Here is a 15,253-nt window from a genome sequence, read left to right as displayed (position 1 = left end):
GATGGGGTGGGTGTGGCTACGTTCAATGAAGAATGCAAGAAAAATTAGTTCAGGGGCTCCGACCTGTGGGGGTTGTCTGTAGAAAGCTACTCTGCACGGGCTAGAGACTACTTCTTACCACGAATTTACGGATGGTGAAATCAAATCTTGATTTGAAGGACTAGAGATGGGGACAGGTGGTCCTGATCTCTGCCCTCTTGCCTTGGGCAAACGAGAAACGGTTTCCTGTCCTTTCCTGGGACAGAGGTCTCTGAGCCGTTAGCCTGGAGTCACAGAGCTTCCTCACTCCTTCTACAGAACACTCAGTCTAGCTCTGGGTTTGGGCAGTCGACGATCAGCCTGCGGTCAAGAATGGAGGTGATCCGGGGTACAGAGGAGGGAACTTGGGTTGCACATTTACAGAGTCGGTGGCGTTCCCAGTGCACGGAACCTTCCCAGTAGTGGTAGCGGAAAGCAAAGAGATAGGAAAGACAGACCTGGCGGGAGGAGGGGTGGAGGGGTGGGTGAGTGGGCCACGCTCATACCTAGGCAGGGATCGACCTTGGAAGGCTGTTGATGGCCACGAGGGGAGAAAGAAGCGGACGGCGGGGAAGAGGAGAGTAGCAGACAGATTAAGCAGGTGATGTAGGATTTACAAATGGAGGAGGCGTGGGCTGGTGACAGGAGGAGGGCCGGGAGCGTCAAGTGTGCCCTGAGCGTGCGCAAGATTTATCTGAGAGGCGTGATGGGCGGCGGACTGGAGAGAGCAGAGGTGGGGCGCGGGGTGAGCTGCTCTGGTCGCGAAGGCGGAGATGCGAGATGGAGAATAACGGCTGCGCACACTTGGCCGACCCTTTACAGTCGGCTCCCATTTAGCCTCCAGTAATTTCCTCCTTTCAGCGGAGAGGGCGAGGTTCGGAGAGGTCGGGTGACTGCCGAGGGCTGGGGCCCCGGGGAGTGCGAGGCCCAGAGGAAGGGGTCACCGCTGGGGGTGGGGGCGCCGGGCGCGGGCGGGTTGGGGGCGGGCCGGCGGCGGCAGCCTGGGAGCGGAGGGGGGAGGCGGGCTCCGCCGGCACACGCCGCCCCTGGCAGGCGGCCTGAGCGCGTGCGAGGAGCCGCCGCAGCCGCTCGGGGTCGCCTCGAGGCCCAGATTCCCCAGCGCTCGGCTCGCATGGCAGCCGCCTGGGCGCCCGGTCCCGCGACCCGCTAGGGGCGGCCCCGCGCCCCGGTCCGGCCCTTCGGCGGAGTCCGTCGGATCCCGCCTCGCTCTGCGCCCCGAGGCGCGCAGCCTCCCAGCCCGAGGTGAGGACCGCGGGACGAGCCGGGCTGGGGGCGAGCTGGGTATCCGAGGCCCCGCGCCGCGGCCGAGCCCAGCGCGGCGGAGACAGGAGGGGGACGTGGGGAGTCAGTGGCGGGGGCAGAGACTGCGCGCTGCTGGGTCCCCGTGTCGCCTCTCGGCGGTATCTCAGCGCCCCTCCGTCCCGATTGCGTTCCCAGCCCCGGCGCTTCCCGCGTCCGGACCTCGCTCGCGCTGCCCATCCTTCACCTCCTTCCCACGTAGCCGGCTCCGCGTTTCTGTCTCCAATCCCCTCGCCTGCTCACACCTTCCTCGCCCCCGCCCTCCCGCTGCACCACTTCCCCTTCTTTTTTCCCCCGTCTGGACGCCCCTCTCCCCCTGGGCTCCTGTCACTCGGAACCGAACCGGGATCCTTGCCGCTATCGCCACGTCCGGCCGCCTCTCAGCCCATGCCATCCCACAGGTGTCCGCACGTCCGGCGATCCATCCGTCTGTCCGTCCCGGGGCCGCCGCTGACCATGCCCAGCGGCTGCGGCTGCCTACATCTCGTGTGCCTGTTGTGCATCCTGGGGGCACCCGTAAAGCCTGCCCGAGGTGAGCGCTCCCCCGGGGGGCTGTGGTCGCGGCCCTGTCCGGCCGTCCTTCTCTCGCACGTTGCCCTCTGCCGGCCAGAGATGGCACTGCAAGCCGGTCCGACCGCGGGCTTGGCGACACCCAGGACTTCCCTTTGGAATGCGATTAGTCTCTGTTCTACCTTGCCCTAGAGCTGGGCCCCTCCAGTTACCGGGACCCTGCGTCCTTTCCCTGGCCCGGCATCTCAGGCAGCCGAACCCTGACCCCGCGCTCACTCCTACACATCAATCTCTTGCAGGCGATGACTGCAGCTCCCACTGTGACCTGGCTCACGGCTGCTGCGCGCCTGACGGCTCCTGCAGGTACCTCTCCATGGAGCACGGTGCTCCCAAACCCTTTGCTCCGCATTTCCCAGGCCTCCATACCCACAACCGAGTCAAGCCCCAGGCTTGACCCAGAACGTCTAGGGCCCTCCCCATCCCCTCAAGTCCGTGGCACACAGGGCAGATGGGCAGCCCAGCACCATGCCCGTCCCTTCCCCTTCCCCCTTTGCCTTGCCTCTCCTTTGCTTCTTTTAACTACGGCTCCCCACTTTACTCTCTCAAGACTGATCCAGGAACTCTAAAATCTTCCTCGTGGAGATACCAGGAGAAAGACCTGAAGCTTAAGGGAGTGTGGAGAGTGGGAGCCATGAAGCAAGGGGGAGGAGATAAAGATAAGACAGGAGAATTGGTTTAGCCTGGAAAAGAAAGGCTTTGCCAGGGTTGCTGGGGAGATGCACTTGTTCAAGGGGGTCTTTCTTTGATGAATTTAAGTAACTGACACGGGGTAGGGGTCGGGTAAATTCTGCAGCAGGAGGAAAGTGTGTCTGGACGTAAAAACATGAGCTGACAGGGCAAGCTGCTGGAGGGGCTGGGGGTGTTGGGGACTCTCTGAAGCAGGCCTTGCTCTGGAGTCAGGGTGGGAAGATAGTCCTGATGACTTTTCAAGGTCACTCTTCTTTCATAAATGTTTCTAAGCACCTCAGATATGCCAGAAATGGTGCTGGGGCATTTAACAGACATCATTGTAATGTCTTTTATTTTTTAAAATTATTTTATTTTTTGTTGTTGTTGGCTGTGCTGGGCCTTCACGCTGCACATGGACTTTCTCTAGTTGCCTCAAGTGGGGGCTACTCTTCATTGCGGTCCTCAGGCTTCTCTTTGAGGTGTCTTCTCTTGCTGGGGAGCACGGGCTCTAGGATGCGCGGGCTCAGTTTGCGGCATATGCACTTAGTTGCTCCTCATCATGTGGGATCGTCCTGGGCCAGGGATTGAACCTTTGTCCCCTTCATTGGCAGGTGGAATCTTAACCACTGGACCACAAGGGAAGTCCCTCATCTTAATTTCTTCCTCAACACATCCCTGCCAGGTGTCACCCCAGGTTACAGATGAGAAAACTGAGACTTGGAAAGGTTAGACAGAGCGCAGAACCAGAACTCCAATGCTGGTGCCTGGTGGCCTGATATATGTATCTGGTGACCCTGTGCAGCTCTATATCCATCGGGATAGGCCTGCTTTCCCTTAGGGGCTGTCATGTTTGTCTCCTGTTTCCTGGAAGCTCTGAGCTTGCCTCCTCCCTGTCTTCACCTCCTTCTACCCAGAGCCCTGACCCTGTGCTTCCCCCGCTCAGGTGTGACCCAGGCTGGGAGGGGCTGCACTGTGAGCGCTGTGTGAGGATGCCCGGCTGCCAGCACGGTACCTGCCACCAGCCCTGGCAGTGCATCTGTCACAATGGCTGGGCAGGCAAGTTCTGTGACAAAGGTAGGGGAGTAGAGAGGGTAGCTGTTGCACTGGGGGCCCCATGTGTCTTGGGAGAAACATCCATCCTTATTTATTTATCCAATTGTGTCTGGCTCAAATCCTCAAATATGTAGTATTTTATATACAGTCCATGGAATTCTCCAGGTCAGAATACTGGAGTGGGTAGCCTTTCCCATCTCCAGGGGATCTTCCCAACCCAGGGATCGAACCCAGGTCTCCCACAATTGCAGGCGGATTCTTTACCAGCTGAGCCACAAGGGAAGGCCGTAGTATTTTATAGTTGTAGACTTTATACCTACCTGTTATCTGAAATAGTCCTCAACACAACCCTCTATGGTAAGAAAGACACCTGCGGGAAACTGTCCTCATATCGCAGATGAGGAAACTGAGATCCACAAATGAGATACAATTTACCCAAAGGCAGACTGACAGGGCTAGGGCTAGGCTGACTCCAAATTCAGTGTTGTTTCCCGCCCAGGTTGGGACTGTAGTATGAGCCACCCCCACAGAGCTCTGGGTGGGGCCTGGGCAGGTCTGGGTGCCACGCGCGAGGGGCTGTCCCAGAGCCCTCCCGGTCTCCTCTGCAGATGAACACATCTGTACCATGCAGTCCCCCTGCCGGAACGGAGGCCAGTGTGTGTATGACGGGGGCGGTGAGTACCACTGTGTGTGCCCACCAGGATTCCACGGGCGTGATTGTGAGCGCAAGGCCGGACCCTGTGAGCAGGCAGGGTGAGTTCTGGCCCCCCGGTTAGGTGAGAATCTGGCGACGGAGGAGAGAGGACTGTGGAGGGGGGAGGGGGGGCAGTGTTAGGGCTGAGGGTCTAAAGTCCCACATGGGGACGCTCAAGGATAAAACCCCAGTCTGCTGGAGTATCCCAAGGGCTTCTCAGCTTTTTTGATACCATCTGAACCATTTTTCCAACGACAAAAATTGACAGGGGCTGGAGGTATAACACATCACTGTGTGACTTCCCTGGTTAGGGAGGCTATGGGCCTAGGACCCCCCTCATCCTCCCAGGAAAGCTGGTGTGCAGCCCCTGAAGTTGTCCCATGCGGCAGCCTAGGCCTCATGGTGAATGAGGAGACAGTCTGTCCTCATTCCTGCCTCAGGTCTGAGTCTGAGACGCGAACAGTACACTTGCCTTGGCCTTGTCTCTGGGCCAGGCCCTCTGTTACCTGCTTGACCTTGATTATCTCATTTAACCCTCACAACCTGGGAAGCCGGGTACTGCTCTGATCCCATTTTTAAAGGAGGCATTTGATGCTCAGAGAGAGTGGCTCAAGGGGACAGAGCTAGCGAGGGCTGGTAGTAGCAGGGATCTAGATGTCGACCTGGTCTACCCTGCAGGTGGCAGTTGATAAAACACCCTCCCCACCTCCCCCACCAGCTCCCCGTGCCGGAATGGCGGGCAGTGCCAGGACAACCAGGGCTTTGCCCTCAACTTCACCTGCCGCTGCCTGGCAGGCTTCGTGGGTGCCCGCTGCGAGGTAAATGTGGACGACTGTCTGATGCGGCCTTGTGCTAACGGCGCCACATGCCTGGATGGCATCAACCGCTTCTCCTGCCTCTGCCCCAAGGGCTTCGCTGGGCGCTTCTGCACCATCAATCTGGACGACTGTGCCAGCCGCCCCTGCCAGAGAGGGGCCCGCTGTCGGGACCGGGTCCACGACTTTGACTGTCTCTGCCCCAGCGGCTACGGTGGCAAGACCTGTGAGCTAGTCTTACCCGTCCCGGGTCCTGCCACCACAGCGGACACCCCCCCAGGGCCCACCTTGGCTGTGCTGGTACCTGCCACGGGGCCCATCCCTCACAGCGCGGGCGCCGGCCTGCTGCGCATCTCCGTGAAGGAGGTGGTGCGGCGGCAAGAGGCCGGGCTGGGCGAGCCCAGCCTGGTGGCCGTGGTGGTATTTGGGGCCATCACTGCCGTCCTGGTCCTGTCCACGGTGTTGCTGACCCTGAGGGCCTGGCGCCGGGGTTTCTGCCCCCCTGGACCCTGCTGCTACCCTGCCCCACACTATGCCCCAGCACGCCAGGACCAGGAATGTCAGGTTAGCATGCTGCCAGCAGGGTTCCCTCTGCCGCCTGACCTGCCCCCTGAGCCTGGGAAGACCACCGCTCTGTGATGGAGGTGGGGGCTTTGTGGGCCCCTCCTTCACCTCCTAGGGCACTTGGACTGGAGTGGTCCTTTCTCGCCACCCCTCAGCTGGGGTACACACACTGAGGGACCTCAGCCTCATACCACAAATATTATTTTTTTAATACACAGAATGTAAAATGGGAATTTTATCAAATAAAACTATGGACATGCACGTGGGCTCCTTTGCCAGAAAAAGTCCGCCTAGAGTCCCAGATGCCAGAGGGCCAGAGCAGAGGCCTGCCTCTGGGGAAGCCATGGGACTCTGCCTTGTGAAGAGGAGCCCAGGGCACCCTTTCCCCTCTGTGGAGGTGAGGGAGAGGTAGAGACACAGAGGAGTGGAAACTTTCGGCAGTGGGGGGGCCCGGGCCCTCACGGGGAGGAGCGCGCCCCCTGCGGGCTGCTCTGCAGCAGCTGCTGGAACAGCGAGTGGGGCTGGCTGCGCAGGGCGGCAGGGGAGCCCAGCTCTGCCACCCTCCCCGCGTGCAGCACCAGCACCCGGTCGGAGTTCAGGATCGTGTTGAGCCTGCATGGGAGGGGGTGCTCAGCGCGGGGATGGAGGCCCGCACCCTAGAGAAGGCTGACCTCCTTTCCCTCCTCTTCCCCGCTGGATAGTACCCGCCTGCCCCACAGACTTCAGCCCCCGGGCTCTGTGCTAGGGGAGGGGCTGCACGTTCCCTGAGACCGAGTGATATAAGGGGACTGGTGGGAGCCTAGAGAATGAGGAGCTGAGATTCACAGGGGGTGGAATTTCCAGAGCCCTGACTCCCGGGGTCCCTGAAAGGAAGCGAGGCTCTGGGTCCATGACACCCCTGATTTAGATTCTCACTCTGGATGCCTACACACCTGTGGGCGATGGTCAGCACTGTCTTCTTGGCAAATCGTTTGGTGATGGTTTGCTGGAGCAGCTGGTCTGTCTTCTGGTCCACGCTTGCTGTGGCCTCGTCAATGCACAAGATCTAGAGCGTGTGGGGAGGGTTAGGGAGGAGGGGGGAGAAGAGGGTTAGCCTTGGCTGCTACCTAAGCCTCCAGCCCCCACCTCCTGGTTTGGCCCAGGCCAGCCCCCAGCTCCCCACCTCCAGCTCTAAAAGGAAAATGAACTTGGTCCCTTGAGACCTCTCCCCAGTCTACTTCCTCAGCCCTCACCCGTCCCCTGCCTTCTTCCTGGCCCTCTCGAATGGCCCTCCCTCTTGTCTTACCTTGGCATCTGTGAGGAGAGCCCTGGCCAGACACAGCAGCTGCCTCTGCCCCAGAGATAAGCGCCGGCCCCCCTCGCCCAGCTCACCATCCAGACCACCTGAGAAGCACAGCGTCTTCACCCCGGGGTTCCGAGCATCCTCCAGCCCCTCTCTGCTCGCTCCTCCCGCCACCACGCAGGACAGGACACTCACCCATAGACTCGATCACCTCACTCAGGTGGCACTGCTCCAGGGCCTGCCATAGGGTCCCGTCCTCATACAGGCCCCAGGGGTCCAGGTTTTCCCGCACAGTCCCGCTGAACAAAAAGGGCTCCTGGGGGATGATTGCCAGCTGGGATCTGGAAGGTGAGGAGGAGACAGGAGGTTGAGGCTGGAGATGTGACCACTTCTGCTCCCAGCACAGGTCTCAGTTATAGGTCCAGCCCTTTAGGAGAGCGTGGGGTAAGACTTGAACACAACCCCCATCCTGCTCCCTGCTTGGTCAGCCATGAACCTAGAATTGTGCTGGTGCTACGAGGAACACCAAGGAAACCAAAGGCCTGAGGAGCAAAAACAGGACAAGCATAAGCCAAACTGTGTGGCACTGACATCAGTGTCATGGGACAGCAGTGGATGGCAAGGAATGGCCAGAGAGTGTGACTGGGTAGGGGATGCTTCCAGGTGGGAAGCAGGCCTGAAATTGGGTCCTGAGGAGCTCTCTGGTCAAGCTATAAGGGGAGGCTGTCACAGGTTAGAAGAGAAGGCAGGAAGGCCAGGGCCAGGGCCTGGGGTCAGTAATGGCTTTAGGACAGTGCTTCCCCCTACTTTTTCCCATGTCATGGAACTAAGAGAAAATGATAACAGAGTAACGTGGTTAGGGGGATCTTTGGCTCCAGATGAGGCCACTTGTGGCCAGGGGCTACTGGCCCAGGTGGCCAGGTGTCCCAAGCTCCAGGGCACAGCACCTGGGAGGCTCTGATTCAGGAGACAGTGACCAGTGGTCTAGAGTGGAAGCCATTGTATGCTGGGAAGTCCAAGATGAAGCTGGGAAGGTGAAAGCCTTATGACCGCAGCTTTGAATCCAGGCCTGAGCGCAGGGAGCTTACTATTCTAGCCTGCTTGTCCCACGCTCTGTCTCACCCCCTGATCCACCCTGGCTGCTGTGTGTTTATATAAAGCCTTCCTGGCTGGGCCTTCCTCTCCATGCCAGTGGCCGTGTCCCCTCTTCTCACTCCCCCATACCTGAGCTCAGCCAGCTCCAGCTGGCTGGTGTCCACACCATCCAGCAGCACTCGCCCAGAACTGGGCTCCAGCAGCCGGAAGAGCACCAACAACAGGGAAGACTTGCCGGAGCCTGTGCGGCCCACGATGCCCAGCTTCTCTCCAGGCTGCACGCGGAAGGTCACCCCATCCAGGGCATTGGGAAGCCCTGGCCGGTACACCAGCACCACATCCTGGAACTCCACACTCCCTTGGCTCAGCCAGCCGATGCCCAGCTGGTGGGGTCCGTGCGTGGAGAGGCAGGGAGACGGGTGAGATGGGGGGAGGGGGGAGGGACGGGTTGGAAAGTGGAAGGGAGGGACGGATGGTGCGAGAGGTTACGTGGGGAGAGTTAGGAGGGATGGGGGACAGGCACATAGAATGGGGAGATCACAAGGGACACTACAGGAGTGGAGGAAAAATGGTGAGGGGCGCAAGGAGAGGAACTGGAGGGGTTCTTCAGGGTGTCAGCACCCAGGCTGGGGCTACCTGCGGCCGCTGGCTCTGGGGCTCCTGGGGCAGGTCACAGGAGTACTCCTCCAGCCGCTCGACGCTCACCAGCATGGCTTCTGTCTGCGTGAAGCTGCTTACCAGCCCTGAGAGCAGGCCCGTCAAGGACAGGGCATAGGACAGCGATAGGCCCACCAGTCCTGGGGGAGGGGACAGAGGGCTAGGGGAGGCTTGGACACTGGGATGCATGTAGGGAGGGGGTGGGCAGAATGGGCGAACCCTAAGTTGTGGACCATGGGCATTTAAAGGAAGCCAGCACTGAAGCAAGAAGATGCAGGAGCCAGGCCAGGCCCACAGGAGGCTGGATACAGGGGAGTGGATGGGCCTGGAGAGGCTACGGAGGGGGACAGGCAGAAGGCAGGTGGGCCGAGGTAGGGTACTAGGTGCTGAGGATGGGGGTGAGCAGGCAGAGGTGGTGATCAGAAGACCTGTTTAGCCCCAGATCCACCACTACCCGGCGAGGGACTCAAGACTCAGCATCCTCAACTCTGAAATGGGGGTGATAAGAATGACAACATATCCTCACAGGGAACCCTGGTCAAGAGGTGAAAGTGCTTGGCAGTAAAGGGAGAGGTCCTGGGTGGGGGGGATGAGGAATAACAGGCTTCTGAGGTGAGACTGAAGGGTCCGGGGTGGCACCTGGGTTGGCGAGGCCCTGCTGGTGCTGCACCAGGGCGATGCCCGCGATGGCGCTGACCACCGCGGCCCCCATGAGCTGTAGCCGGATGTCCAGCCACTGCATTGTGGCACTGGCAGCAAACTGGCACCTCTGGTTGAGCTCCAGGAGTCTCTGGTTCTCCTCCTCAAACCTGGGGGAGGCCATGCTGTGGCTGCACTGACCCGCCCAGACTTCCTCCCTGCAGAACACCCCCTCCTTGGCGTTGACCGGCACACCCACAGGCCTCACCTCAGAGGTACGGAGGAGCCAGTATACTCGTTCACAGCGGGGTCTTCTTGGCCTCACAAACCTGTTTTTCCCATTTCCTTCCTCTTTCCCCTAATGCCATCACCCACCTTTCTCTTCTCAGGAGACCTGAGATCCACCCCCGCCCCCTGCTTCATCCCCCCTGACCATCCCAGCATCTCACACCTGTGGCTCTGGTTGGAAGAGGCACTCACACACCTGTAGGTGGCCCCGGCAGCCCGGAGCACAGGGAGGCCAGCCAAGGTGTCGGCCAGGTGGGTGTAGAGGGGAGACAGGGTGAGGCTGCCCAGGCGCTGCAGCTCCCGCGAGGAGGCCCTGTAGTGGCTCTGCACATGATAGTAGATGACGCTCAGGGGCGGTAGCAGCAGCAGCAGCCAGGGCAGGCCGGAGCCCAGCACGGCCAGGAGGCCCAGCAGGCCTGCCGCGTTGGCCAGCAGGATGTTGAGGATGAAGGGCAGGCTGTCATCCGCACAGGCCACGTCAGAGGAGAAGCGGTTGAGGACCCGGCCCGTGGGCGTGGAGTCGAAGAAAGTCACCGGCGCCTGGGAGAAGAGGTGTGGTTGGGCCAGGGTAGGACAAGGCAGGAAAGCCACGGACACAGCCCCCGGGGAAGGTGGGCTGGGGGGAAAGGCCCAAAGTAGAGAACAGGAAAGCAGTAAAGTGTTCCCAGAGCTCAGGGCACTGAGGAGGAGCTGGAGGAGCTTAGAACAATACCCCAGGGTGGGCAAGATAGAGGCTCTCTGTCCCTCTGGCTCGTGGGGACCCTGACAGGCCAGGCTGGCCACCCTTCTACCTCTGTGCTACGCGTGCCTACTCTGCTTTCAAGGGTAGGGAGCTAATCCCATTCCAGAAGATGGAAACTTCAGGCTGTGAATATGATTTTGATTGTCAGGAGGAACACCCTGACTGCCCGTGGCTGGACAGAGTGGCGAGGACAGCGGTCAAGTCAATACTGTCTCATGGTCAAGGGCTCAGGCTCTGGAGTCAGACTGCTCCTTGGATTCCAGCTCTGCTGCTTACCAGATGTGAGACCCCAGCCAAGGGGGCTTCCTCTCCTCAAGGCCCCCATCCCTCATCTCCAAAAAGGGGATGGTAATGGAACCACACATCCTGGGGCTGACTGCATAGACAGCGGTCAGGGGCTCAGCGGAGTCTGCCTGCCATGGAGCAGGGGCTCAGGAGCTATTTAGACTACTCACTACTGGGAGGTACCGCCTCAAAGAAAAGGTACCTCCTTTTCCTTTCCCCGCCTTCCCTGTCTCCCAACTCTCTGCCTTTACCGGGAGAACAGTCCTATCTTAAGGCAGGGAACTAGGTCAAAGGGACTTGTGAAAGTCACCCCTAACGTCAGCTTATGATGAAATTAATTCCTTCACAGCCTGAAGACATGGGCAGAGAGTAGGCAGCTGCTCCCTGAGAGGCAAGGGAAAGACCCACATGGTCCTGGGTTCATGGCCACAGGACTAGCTTGCCCAGGTCACATATACTCTCAGAGCCTGTTTCCTCATCTGTAAAATGGGGATAACAGTACTCACTTCACAGGGTTATAAGGAGGCCCTAATAAGACACCAGACAAAAAAGAGCTTTGTAATAATAACAACGTCATTAATAATAATTGCTAACTGAGCACTCAGTATACGCCAGGCAGTATGCTAAGTACTTTCCATGTACTGACAGCAACCAGCATGGATTCTAAAATGAGTTCTAAAAAAAACTGTAAGAAAAGAATGTCATTTATAAAACTACCTGGGCACAAAACATAGCCATTTTGTAAAAAGGCAAACAAAAAGATACATACTAAACATACCTCACAAGGTTGTTTATCAGGGGAAGGAGGGGAAATGGAAACAAGGTTTGCAGATCAAAAGGGGTGGATCAATAAATAAAACGCAAAAGGGACCTCACATGAACTAAGGAGTGGTTAACTCGGTCCTCTGAGCTTGAAGTCCAACTGGAAATGACTCTGAGGATGATTCTCTTCTCCTCACGTTACAGACGAGAAAGCTATAGGCTTAAGTAAGTGGGTTTGAACCCAGCAGCTGCTCTGCTCTCAGTCTCTCCAGGTCTTAAGGTGTCGAGTGCTGCACCCATCTGAGAGGAGCTGATTTCTCCTGAGGACTGGGGGATGGGACGGGCCCCCCGATGGAGCCCAGGTACTGGGAGGGCCCCCCAGGCCACCTCCACCCTCCCGTCCCCTCACCATGAGGACTCGACCCAGGAGGCGGTGATGCAGGGTGGCGGCCGCGCGGAGGGTGCCCGCTGCGAAGAGCACGGCCCGGAGAAGGGTGCAGAGGGAGTTGACACCAGCAATGGTCGCGTACACGGTGAGGTAGAAACGGAGGTCTGAGGAGCCGTTGGGGGCAGCTTTGGGCAGTGGGAACACTGAGGTGCTGGGTGGTGGGGAGGGGGCTGTGGGTAACCAAAAGTGGGGCCACTCAGGGTTCCCTTCCCCGCCCCCACGCCACCTCTCCCACCTTCCAGAAGACACAGGCCCTGTAACAACCAGCCCCCAACCCGCTCCCTGCCCGAGAACCAGTGAGAGCCCCAGACCTGTGCCCCGGCCACTCACTAGAGGCTCCTGGGGGAGAACAGGAGCAGCTGGGCGGACAGCGGCCCCGCAGAGCCCAGCCTGGTGGGGCCTGGTGCCTCCTGGGAGCTATTCTTGGCTGCCTTCAGCTCAGAGATCCAGTGGGAGAGCCACCAGTCCGCTGCGTTCCTGGTGGCTGGGGGGGATGGGAGAGAGAAAGCTGCCCGACTCATCTTCCTTGTTCCATTCAGACACCCTCTTCTGCCCTCAACTCTGGTTTCTACCCTCCTTGGCCCCCGGCCCACCCCACCTTGCCACCACCCCGTGTCCTCCCAAGTGAGCGCATCTTTCCCAGGCCCATCACCCTTCAGCTCTGGGGACAGTGTGATCTTGAATCTGCAGAATGGGAAGTTCAGCCTTGGGGGCAGGTCAGAAGATGGCTATGGAGCCCACCCTCCCCACCCCTCGCCAGTCACCGGGATTCTCAGAATTAGGGATGTGCCTCTGGTCCCAGCTGCTCCCCATGCCTGGTGAGTCTCTGGGCTTTGTCACGATTAGCACAAGGTGATGGGTGTGACAGGGACCTAGGCAACAGGGCTGGTGAGGGATGTTGCGGAAGGCCTGCAGAGATTGCTCCTACCTTGCATGAGGAGCAGAGAGAAGAGGATGGCGAGAGCCATGCCCCAGCCCACGGCCCTCCAGTACGCGCGGTACACGTGGAAGGCCACGGCACCCTCCTTCTTGCTTTCCTCCTGCCGTAACTGGCCAGACACGCTCTCCTCCACCTCCAGCCCCTCCTTTGTCTTCTTTGGGTTCTCCATGGACCGGGCTGTGGCTGTGAGGATCAGAGAGGTGGCGGGGTAGGGGTGATTCAGCTTGTAGGATGATAGCCAAAAACCTCAGTGTTTTCAGGGGCAGGCAAGCTTCCTAGAAACCTGTCTCTACAAGCGTGGTGGGGAAGAGCAGGCCCTTTCCTCTCATCCCCGGACCGTACCTGGGTCAGACTCTTGTCCATCTTCAGCCCAGGCTTTGGGGGTAGCTTGAACCAATGGCAGGATCTCAGAGGGAGGCCCTGGAAGGCAGCAGGAGAGATTAGGAGGGGACTCTTCGGGGTACAGTCTATGTGTTTCTAAACATGTCAGCCAGTCCACCTTCCATGCTCTTTGGAACCCATACCTGACCTCCCATAGCAGGCCTCTGCCCTGGACCCCCAGACCTTGGGCAGAACCATCAAGTTCGGCCCTCCCTCTGTGTCTGGAGCCTGATCAGCAGAGACAGAAAAGGTCCATCCCTGGGAGGAGAGTTATGGCCACCTATGAGCACCCAGTCCTCTCACTGGGCACCTCTCATTACCGCTGGGCGTTCTCCTCATGCTTCCTGCAACTCCTAACACTCTGCCAGAGCTTCATTTCCTCCTGCTTCTATCTAATGAACCTGCAGATGGTCATGTCCCTCTGAATAATAATCCATCAGAGTTTCTGTTTATCTGTTTTTAAATAAAATGACTGTTCTAAACCTGACTCTCTCTTCTCTGAGGACATCAGACTACCCTCAGAGATCCTGGGCCTCTAGGTTTCCCCAAGCCCCCAGTCCCAGATCCACGGCCCCTTTCCCTCCTGCTCTCCGTCCCTCACACTAGTTCTGTGATGGCAGGAGAGGGCCTCCCGTCAGACAGAAGGATGAGGGGGCCCAGGACACACACGGAGTGGGTGGCCGAGTCTGCCCTTGATGATCCATCTGTCACACCCTGGCAGGTGGCTCCCTCACTCAGTCGGGCTCCCGCCCGTCCTGGCGGCCCACGTTACCGGCCCGGACGAGGCGCCCGGCCTCCAGCAGCAGAACCATATCAGCCCGCTCCAGGTACTCCGTGCGGTGGGTGCACAGCAGCCGTGTGGTGTGGCTCAGGGCTCCCAGGATGCACCTGTGCAGCAGGTGGGTGGCCACGTCTGCATCCACGGCAGCCAGAGGGTCATCGAGGAGATACAGCTCCTTTTCCTGGGGAGGGGCGTGGGGACACCATAGGCGCCAGGTCCTCTGGCCAGAACCCAGACCTCTCCAAGGACGTGATCTTGAGGCCATCAGGCAGGAGGGTTGAGGGGAACTCTGGGGGCTACCCCTATAGCAATAAAGAAGGAAGTGAGACCAGAGGGTGGACTTGCCTCCAGTAAAGTGAGGCCAGTGCTCAACTGTGCTGGGTTCTAGTGCCTCAGGCCCCATAATGCTTTCCAAAGGGTCTTTAATGCTGCCTTGAATCAGCAAAAGGAGGACAGGATGGGCAAAGGACCAACACCTTAGCAGCACGGAGAAGGGAGGGAAGAAACTAGATGCTGATGGAAATATCCCCACACCACCCCCTCCCCAGCCAAGCTTCTGAGTCCTGAGGCTCCGGACACCCCTGTCTTCAACTCACCTGGTAGACGGCACGAGCCAGGGCAATCCGGGCCCGCTGTCCCCCGCTGAGGGTCATGCCTTTCTCCCCCACCTCCGTCTGGTCCCCAGCAGGCAGGGTCTGACAGGACAGGCCTCTCAGTGTTGGTCAGCGAGCTCTCAGTACCTTTTGCCCCATTTCCCATCCCTCCATTGGGAAGAAATGGCGGGGTGAGAGAGCCAGGGGGTTTGAGGAGACTGATCTTAAATTTGGGGTATCGGAGTCAGAGGGGGCAAACCACAACTCCAGCAATGACAAGCATTTGTTGGACACTTTCTTTTTTTCTATTTTGGCCATCCCTTGTGGCATGAGAGATCTCAGTTCCCCAACCAGGGATCGAACCCGTGCCCCCTACAGTGGAAGCACAGAGTCTTAAACACTGGATGGACAGGACCCCCTGTTGAACACCTTCTATGTGCTGAGCAGTTTACGGGCATCCTCTCACCCAACCCCACAGCAACCTTATGATGTTGATACTATTTCATTTCACAGGTGAGACCAAAGCTCAGGGTACATACGCTGTCCAAGGTCATTCCACAGCGAGTAAAGGGCAGGACACGAATGCAGATTCTTAACCACAGTGTCACACTCACTACTCTGCCTTTTTCACAGGTAAGGATGAAGATGGGCAAATTC

General features: G+C 58.9%; 2 protein-coding genes across 18 annotated transcripts in view; one reads left to right on the top strand and one right to left on the bottom strand.

Annotated features, from left to right (window-relative positions):
• The first annotated feature begins 331 nt into the window (after positions 1–331).
• DLK2 (delta like non-canonical Notch ligand 2) lies at positions 332–5,964 on the top strand. 16 transcript variants are annotated; one of them, XM_081518832.1, is made up of 7 exons: positions 558–619; positions 1,740–1,870; positions 2,148–2,211; positions 3,521–3,651; positions 4,239–4,383; positions 5,043–5,142; positions 5,233–5,964. In XM_081518832.1, the coding sequence occupies exons 2-7, from the start codon at positions 1,795–1,797 to the stop codon at positions 5,776–5,778; spliced, it is 1,062 nt and encodes a 353-aa protein (XP_081374958.1). In that variant the 5' UTR covers positions 558–619; positions 1,740–1,794; the 3' UTR covers positions 5,779–5,964. The 16 variants fall into 16 exon arrangements, with proteins under 16 accessions (XP_081374949.1, XP_081374953.1, XP_081374958.1 ...); XM_081518834.1 differs by lacking the exon at positions 558–619 and adding an exon at positions 739–892 and having other exon boundaries at positions 3,521–3,633; XM_081518831.1 differs by lacking the exon at positions 558–619 and adding an exon at positions 739–892.
• Positions 5,892–15,253, bottom strand: part of ABCC10 (ATP binding cassette subfamily C member 10) — a 21,021-nt gene continuing 11,659 nt past the window's right edge. For both annotated transcript variants that reach the window (XM_081518817.1, XM_081518819.1), the window contains 14 exons: positions 14,600–14,698; positions 13,995–14,184; positions 13,184–13,261; positions 12,830–13,024; positions 12,232–12,385; positions 11,863–12,052; positions 9,861–10,204; positions 9,377–9,546; positions 8,717–8,877; positions 8,210–8,463; positions 7,181–7,326; positions 6,989–7,086; positions 6,636–6,748; positions 5,892–6,315 (listed from right to left, as the gene is read on the bottom strand). In XM_081518817.1, the coding sequence (XP_081374943.1) occupies positions 6,162–6,315; positions 6,636–6,748; positions 6,989–7,086; positions 7,181–7,326; positions 8,210–8,463; positions 8,717–8,877; positions 9,377–9,546; positions 9,861–10,204; positions 11,863–12,052; positions 12,232–12,385; positions 12,830–13,024; positions 13,184–13,261; positions 13,995–14,184; positions 14,600–14,698 (2,346 nt within the window). In that variant the 3' untranslated portion in view covers positions 5,892–6,161. The remainder of the gene's footprint in view (positions 6,316–6,635; positions 6,749–6,988; positions 7,087–7,180; positions 7,327–8,209; positions 8,464–8,716; positions 8,878–9,376; positions 9,547–9,860; positions 10,205–11,862; positions 12,053–12,231; positions 12,386–12,829; positions 13,025–13,183; positions 13,262–13,994; positions 14,185–14,599; positions 14,699–15,253) is intronic.

Source organism: Giraffa tippelskirchi, chromosome 8 (genome assembly GCF_054371585.1).
Source record: "Giraffa tippelskirchi isolate mGirTip1 chromosome 8, T2T-mGirTip1v1.2.pri, whole genome shotgun sequence".
NCBI classification, from domain to species: domain Eukaryota; kingdom Metazoa; phylum Chordata; class Mammalia; order Artiodactyla; family Giraffidae; genus Giraffa; species Giraffa tippelskirchi.
Note: the sequence above shows the minus strand (reverse complement) of the source record. Positions and strands in the feature narration are given on the sequence as shown.

Bases quoted from the DNA above. Each gene is read 5' to 3' on its own strand.
- DLK2 (XM_081518820.1), top strand. From the start codon at position 1,726: ATGCCATCCCACAGGTGTCCGCACGTCCGGCGATCCATCCGTCTGTCC. The intron at 2,212-3,520 runs GTACCTCTCCAT...TCCCCCGCTCAG, and splicing joins GCGCCTGACGGCTCCTGCAG to GTGTGACCCAGGCTGGGAGG. The intron at 3,652-4,238 runs GTAGGGGAGTAG...TCTCCTCTGCAG, and splicing joins AGGCAAGTTCTGTGACAAAG to ATGAACACATCTGTACCATG.